At 41.4% G+C, this 8,058-nt stretch overlaps 1 protein-coding gene across 1 annotated transcript; it reads right to left on the reverse strand.

Annotated features, from left to right (window-relative positions):
• LOC121580054 (immunoglobulin lambda-like polypeptide 1) lies at window positions 1-5,471 on the reverse strand. The gene is made up of 5 exons (XM_045208409.1): window positions 5,324-5,471; window positions 5,128-5,228; window positions 4,847-4,877; window positions 1,518-1,616; window positions 1-374 (listed from the first exon to the last, which is right to left on the reverse strand). The coding sequence occupies exons 1-5, from the start codon at window positions 5,469-5,471 to the stop codon at window positions 58-60; spliced, it is 696 nt and encodes a 231-aa protein (XP_045064344.1). The 3' UTR covers window positions 1-57.
• Between the last annotated feature and the right edge of the window lie 2,587 nt (window positions 5,472-8,058).

Consider the following 8,058-nt stretch of genomic DNA (forward strand, 5'->3'; position numbering starts at 1 on the left):
AAGTCAAAGCAGAGGAACCAGCATCCTCTCTCCACAGGGCTGTGTGACTGAGGGGTCCTACCCAGAACAGTCAGCCCTCCTCAGGGTCTTGGTGACTGGAGTCTGGGATTTCTGCTGGGCTTCACAGGTCACCTCTCCTGCCTTGGTCCACTCCTGGGCAGTGAGAGTCAGTGTGCTGCTCCAGCTGTACAGGCCGTCCTTCTCCAGGACCCCGGGACTGGCCTCCTGCTTCTTGCTGGTCCCGTCCACTTTCCAGCTCATGGTCCAGTCTGAGGGGAAGCCCTTGTTGGCCAGACACGTCAGTGTGGCTGTTGTTGTACTGGACAGCTCCTCACTAGAGGGGGGCAGGACGGTGAGGGTGGGGGAACTGTTACCTGGAAGAAACAGAACACATCAACTAAGTAACTACATCAAGTACAGTTACAGTAAGAGATTATCTTCAGCAAAGGACACATCAAAATAAAGTGAAATGGAAATGCCTTCTAAATATGAATGTAAAAGTTAGATTGTTTAAAAGTAATATGATACAAAGCAGATTTATGAACCAAAGTGGTTAAATAACTAGAGTTACTAGTCATACGGTGTCAGTTATACATGTCATACAGATATTGTTTAGGAATGGATCTGGTCAGAATAGCCTTCCCATATTCATAGTATTTGCAAAATCTGAGCATAGATGAGTTTTAATCACATATCAACCGTGGTAGATCATGAAGTCTGTTACAAACATAACTGAGATCCTTTGTCTTCACACTAACAGTGAAGGCTACCATGAACTCAATGCAACAATAATGACTATTATATCCAATGCAATTAAATAGTAATCATACCAGAAGTAAGAGTTATAGTCTGCAATCATACAAATCAGACATAAATAAACCTACAATTAAAATATTTCGATTCAATAAAATTGTATTAGAAAGAAGGGTCAGTCAAAAGCAATTAAAACATTTTGAAAATCTAAAATCACAATATTTTCATAGAGACAGAGTTTAAGAATAACATACTTAATAAGTGTAATCAGAAAGAAATATCAAGTGTACCACTGTGATACAATCCCTATTACTGATCGTACAAAAACCTCCTGCCCATTGGGCAAGCTACATTTCTTTAGACTGTGGTTGAAATCATTGACTCTAATATGGTATGAATACTTGCCAAAGATAATTTTATCTTGTTCATTTGAAATAAAGTGTTTTTTGTTTAGTTTTCCCCCCAAAACTGCTAAACCTGTTTATTGAACATTTCCTACAAGGTGCAGTATGTTTATTCATACACCTAATCTAAAATGTAGGCTAATCACTCTCATCATAGAAAAATGCAGGTCAAATTTGATAAGATGTAATTGCGTTTATTTTCAAATTGGCCATAGTATGTGTAGGCCTAGTATATTTGTCCAGAAATCAACTAAAAAATGTAAGTAAAAAAATCCTCAATATATTCGAGGATAAATTGATAGAGAAATTGAAACACAAGATCAAAAGCTGAATAAAACAGTTAATTTTGTGTTTACTTACTTCCAACATCAAGTCTGGTGCCGCTACCAAAAGTCCTCCACAGTGATACAATCCCTATTACTGCTGGTACAAAAACCTCTCTGTGTTGTGATGCTGCAGCTGTTACAGTGAATATCACTCATACAGAATCATAATCAACACAAATACACTTTAACATCTTCCAGGTAAAACAAGCAGTTCATATAAGCTGTTTCTAGATAATAAAAATATGAATTGTATCTTCAATCCAGATATGAGTATTTTTTCCTTCTTCTGTGTATCAGGTGTTCTCCTAGTCTGTAGGTACAGTCCAACATTAGATCCAGTGTTGCTAGTATTCCTCCATATTGTCCATATGAAAGACAACAGCAGCAGCAGTACTGATAGTGATCCATGTTGTATATTCCTTTATTAAAGATGTTGATCTCAGATTTAACAGTGGTGGTAAAGTCACAGAGGACAGACAACACTACCAGAGGAATCCTACCAGCTTTAGTTTAGAGAAGTGTTCACTAACTGATTAGAGGAACTTACATAAGAGACCAAGCATGAGTGAACAGACAGTTCATAATGTCTTATCATCATCAGAATAAAAATAAATGGTGGTGTGACGTAAAAGTTGCCATACATTAGTTATTTGAGTAAACATTTGCTGTTTGATGTTATTAAAGGGAAGGCAGGTAGCTAGCGGTTAGAGCGTTGGCCTAGTAGCCAAAAGGTTGCTAGTTCAGATCCCCAGGCCGACACTGATTTGAAACAGTCATTTGCATAATGCATCTGAAACATCATACATTAGTGATATGAGTAAAGAGTTGCTGTTTGATGTTATACAAGATAACACATGCAGGATAAAATACATTCTAAAGATGTGAGCGTTCTTGGAAACAGAAATAGATTTGAAACTTTGATTTGAATAATGCATCGCCCCCACTGATCTAAGTGGGAACACACACCATTCTGGGACTCCATCTAGATTCAGTGGCAGTGAATCTGGGAGTGACTTCACTCTGACCATCAGCGGAGTCCAGGCTGAAGATGCAGGAGATTACTACTGTCAGAGTTTACACTACATCAATAGTAAATATGTGTCAGTGCTCTGGGAGTGTTTATAGCGCTGTGAGTTTAACACTTCATGACTGAGAGCTGTCCTTCATGACAACAGAACCCACAACAACCATGACTTTTATCACCATCTTCATCTGGACACTTGCCCTCTGCTTCAAGGTTAACATTTTCTGTATTTATTGTTGAAAATGTATTAAATCTACACCACGGTAATGTATATCAATAATAATATTTATATTCAGAACTATTCATTACTATATGTAATATTTTATTCATATTAATGTTTTATTCAATTTTTCAGAATCCAGAGGACAGATCACTGTGACTCAGACTCCTGCAGTGATAGCTGTTCTCCCAGGACAGACAGTCTCTCTGAACTGTAAAACCAGCAGTGATGTCTATAACAATAACTATCTAGCCTGGTATCAACAGAAACCTGGAGGAGCTCCTAAACTCCTTATTTACTATGCTACAACACTTCAGTCTGGGACTCCATCTAGATTCAGTGGTAGTGGATCTCATAGTGACTTCACTCTGACCATCAGTGGAGTCCAGGCTGAAGATGCAGGAGATTACTACTGTCAGAGTTACCACAGCAGTGGTGTTTCGTTCACACAGTGATACCGAGCCACACAAAAACCTCCCTCAATCAGACTGCAGTGTCTGAGGGGAGAGAGACAGTGACATGGAACGCTGGTCACTAGATGAGGTCAACTGTGACATGTTACAATATGGTGCTAAAGCAATCATTCAGATCACATAACCATCATCATCATGGTTATGACTTATAGTATTTGTTATGGCCTGAAAGTGTATATAAAAGTTATGATGTTTTGAAACACAATACCTGTCCATAGCAAGATCTACAGGAGTAAAACAAAAGTTGTTCTGACCTCAACATTACTTCAAAGTTACAATCACTTCAGCCCCCCAAAACAAGTCCTCATATGGACCTCAACCAAATGTCTGATTTAAATTGATGCAATCTTCTAGCATTATATTAACTATTTTCATGAGCAGGTTACTGACTGTTAGATCTGTGAATGAGACTGTGAATGACGCTGGACTCAAACATGAGACACATGTACACTACAAACACTATCTAAACTACACTATCTACATAAAGTGCCTATGTGTACACACAGTGATATAGAGCTGTACAAAAACCTCCCTCGGTCATCTGCACAGTGATGACACTGCTACAGCTGAGACCTACTGCAGGTGCTGAGGGAACCAAGTATAGTTACTGTATCTGACCACTAGAGGGGAGTTAAAGAGAAGCTATAAGTTATGCTTGAAATCAGTCAGTCCTAACCCACTGGGCACACACTGGTATAATCAACATTATTTCCACATCATTTCAATACAATGAAGTTGAACCAACGTGGAATAGACGTTGAATTGACGTCCGTGCCCAGTGGGAAGGTTTCATAATGAGTGTGATAGAGCAGCATGAGAGGAGACGGCAGAGAATCCTGATTTCCTGCTGTCTGGGGATTGAGGATCAAACGGTTTGTGATTCATAAGGATCTTTCTCTGTCGGTTAGCATGGAACTGGTATTTCCTTCAGCCTACGGCTCTTTTCTTTTGTGGCGAGAACAAGCCCCTCTTATGGCCCTCACTGAGATCATCCAGAGCAGGGTAGCTCACTCACTCTCACACACACACACACACACACACACACACGCGCGCACACACACAAACACACACACTGCTGGTAGTTAAACTGTCATACTGTAGTCACACACACTGATGATGTGACTCAAAGAGGGGGTGAGACATAAAAAGTGTCAGCACACACTCTGTGGCCACACAGCAGCAATAGATCTTTAGGCAACAACAAAGTCCAGTCTCAGCAGAGAATGTATCTGATGTTGCGTAATGTCCAGATCTCTGATTAGACAGACATAGACAAGGTAGGAACCTGTGATACATGGTGTTGTGTCAAAATCTATGACAGTCCAAATTATATAGTTCTAGTAAGCGGTTGATTCATGTCTTATCGCCGTTGTCCCTTGTTTAAGTGAGACCACTATATCAGCCCATATATTTTAGAGATATCAGCTCCGATTTGTCAGAGATACCAAATCAGAGTGACACCAGTCCAGAGGGGGAGCTTTCTGCTCTCTATGCAGTGCTTCATGTTGGCTTCATCTGCTCCCTCAGTGGTGATCAGGCTTCCCCCATTATTGGTGTGTCAGGTAGACTGGTGAGTGGTGGAATAGGGATGGTTATGGTCCGTTCCACATCAGGGGACAGCCTTCTATGGCCTCTGTCAAGGTTACTCTCTGGGGAGCCTCCTCTTCTAGATGTAATCTGTGGAACAGAGTATCACGTTGAAGCATCCAAAACCATACACCAGTGCACTTCAGTCCTGCTCCTGGAGAGCCAGTGTGTGCAGGCTTTCGTTCTAGCCAAGTACTAACACATTTGATGATTAGTTGAAGAGTTGATTTAGGTGTGTAGTAGTAGTGCTGGGCTGGAACAAGAAACTGCATACCCTGTAGGTCTCCTGGACCGGACAAGGTCATACAGCCTGAGCAAGCCATCCACATTGTTAACTTACTGCCCACACTATGAGGAGCACACAGGCTGTGACTGGGATCAGAAGCAGGGACAGCAGACTCCCCCTTGACCGAGTCTGTTCATGGTCCTGTGCTTCACTTCCTGAGAGAGACAACAACACGCTCTGTGAGGAAGAGACTTGTGAATTCTGTATGTGGGGGCTGAATGGATACTGTGTGTTGGGGATTGTTTCTTACCTGGTGTAGTAGGGGCAGGGCAGGGTGGAGGCACACAGCGGAATCCTCCTTCTCCCTGAGCTGCAGAATTCAAAATGTCTCTGATATAGTCAAAATACTGCCCAGACGGCCATTTGACCGCCCTATAGTGGCATTTAAAGACTTGCATTGTTGCCTCCTGGAAGTACAGAGAAACAAAGTAAACATCAGGATGGTTGCATCACTTAATACAGTCAATAAACTGGATCTACAGTAACTGGGTCTACATTTGGCAGAACTGATAGGCATTACCATCTCCTCATGATCAAATGTGAAGCGTAGATTTTGCAGCATGGTGATGAAGATCATAATATTATCTTTGTTGGAAGAAATGGCACCAAACACCCGGGCCAGTTCCCTAAGGCTTTGTTCCAGTGGATAGATATTCAGTAGAACCCAGCACACACCACTCTAGAGAAAGAAAAGGGAGAAAACCGACTAGGTTACATATGACTCCATTCTACAGATTCCAAATAAAACAAAAATGTTCATCAACAAAAATGCTGCCAAAGTTTAAGACCACCCACCACAACTTCCCTCCCTCTTAAAGTTTCTGCATGATGTTTTGTTTTTGAGAAATTCTACTCACCATCTCTTTGGGAATATAATGCATAGAAATGTTATAATCCTTTGGAATATTGTGTTTCTGTAAAAATAAATTAGGATTATTAGGTCATTTATTTTTGTGCCCAGTTTAGCCCATTTTCTGTATCAAAAGAAGACATTTAAAGTAGTTTTTATGATGGAATAAACTCTAAATAATCACCAGACTAGTTTAGTATAATACAGTTCAGGTTAGAGTATGTAGAAGGTCTTACTAATAACATCAGCCTGCTCACGTCATCTGTTACAGGATTCCCAAATCCTCCTGAGCATACGCCAAGACTTGTGAATAGAAATAGGACACACGTGGTCGTCCGAATCTGACAGAGGAAGCACATCAGAAAGAGAAGAAATTCCTTTCCCAACCCCTCCGTACATGGCTTTCTTTTCTGAATATATACAGTGGGGAGAACAAGTATTTGATACACTGCCGATTTTGCAGGTTTTCCTACTTACAAAGTATGTAGAGGTCTGTAATTTTTATCATAGGTACACTTCAACTGTGAGAGCATTTCACTAAAACAAAAATCCAGAAAATCACATTGTATGATTTTTAAGTAATTCATTTGCATTTTATTGCATGACATAAGTATTTGATACATCAGAAAAGCAGAACTTAATATTTGGTACAGAAACCTTTGTTTGCAATTACAGAGATCATACATTTCCTGTAGGTCTTGACCAGGTTTGCACACACTGCAGCAGGGATTTTGGCCCACTCCTCCATACAGACCTTCTCCAGATCCTTCAGGTTTCGGGGCTGTCGCTGGGCAATACGGACTTTCAGCTCCTTCCAAAGATTTTCTATTGGGTTCAGGTCTGGAGACTGGTTAGGCCACTCCAGGACCTTGAGATGCTTCTTACGGAGCCACTCCTTAGTTGCCCTGGCTGTGTGTTTCGGGTCGTTGTCATGATGGAAGACCCAGCCACGACCCATCTTCAATGCTCTTACTGAGGGAAGGAGGTTGTTGGCCAAGATCTCGCGATACATGGCGCCATCCATCCTCCCCTCAATGCGGTGCAGTCGTCCTGTCCCCTTTACAGAAAAGCATCCTCCATGCTTCACGGTTGGGATGGTGTTCTTGGGGTTGTACTCATCCTTCTTCTTCCTCCAAACACGGCGAGTGGAGTTTAGACCAAAAAGCTCTATTTTTGTCTCATCAGACCACATGACCTTCTCCCATTCCTCCTCTGGATCATCCAGATAGTCATTGGCAAACTTCAGACGGGCCTGGACATGCGCTGGCTTGTGCAGAGGGACCTTGCGTGCGCTGCTGGATTTTAATCCATGATGGCGTAGTGTGTTACTAATGGTTTTCTTTGAGACTGTGGTCCCAGCTCTCTTCAGGTCATTGACCAAGTCCTGCCGTGTAGTTCTGGGCTGATCCCTCACCTTCCTCATGATCATTGATGCCCCACGAGGTGAGATCTTGCATGGAGCCCCAGACCGAGGGTGATTGACCGTCATCTTGAACTTCTTCCATTTTCTAATAATTGCGCCAACAGTTGTTGCCTTCTCACCCAGCTGCTTGCCTATTGTCCTGTAGCCCATCCCAGCCTTGTGCAGGTCTACAATGTTATCCCTGATGTCCTTACACAGCTCTCTGGTCTTGGCCATAGTGGAGAGGTTGGAGTCTGTTTGATTGAGTGTGTGGACAGGTGTCTTTTATACAGGTAACGAGTTCAAACAGGTGCAGTTAATACAGGTAATGAGTGGAGAACAGGAGGGCTTCTTAAAGAAAAACTAACAGGTCTGTGAGAGCCGGAATTCTTACTGGTTGGTTGGTAATCAAATACTTATGTCATGCAATAAAATGCAAATTAATTACTTAAAAATCATACAATGTGATTTTCTGGATTTTTGTTTTAGATTCCGTCTCTCACAGTTGAAGTGTACGTATGATAAAAATTACAGACCTCTACATGCTTTGTAAGTAGGAAAACCTGCAAAATCGGCAGTGTATCAAATACTTGTTCTCCCCACTGTATATGGCTTCACTTTCTCATCAACCCTCAAGTTAATTCTAGCAACTTTCACCAAAAGAATCGCTAAATATTCAGGATAATCTGATAATAATATCATACATAAAAATATGGATTTTTACTCACTTTGC

The sequence above is a fragment of the Coregonus clupeaformis genome, chromosome 28 (assembly GCF_020615455.1).
Source record: "Coregonus clupeaformis isolate EN_2021a chromosome 28, ASM2061545v1, whole genome shotgun sequence".
Lineage (NCBI taxonomy): Eukaryota > Metazoa > Chordata > Actinopteri > Salmoniformes > Salmonidae > Coregonus > Coregonus clupeaformis.

What these genes read in the sequence shown, in the direction of transcription:
- LOC121580054 (XM_045208409.1), bottom strand. Translation starts at nt 5,471, where the DNA reads ATGCAAGTCTTTAAATGCCACTATAGGGCGGTCAAATGGCCGTCTGGG. An exon ending in TGCTCCTCATAGTGTGGGCA is followed by an intron (nt 4,878 to 5,127) that starts GTAAGTTAACAA and finishes TCTGTTCCACAG; the next exon opens with ATTACATCTAGAAGAGGAGG. An exon ending in CACCAGACTTGATGTTGGAA is followed by an intron (nt 375 to 1,517) that starts GTAAGTAAACAC and finishes TGTTTCTTCCAG; the next exon opens with GTAACAGTTCCCCCACCCTC.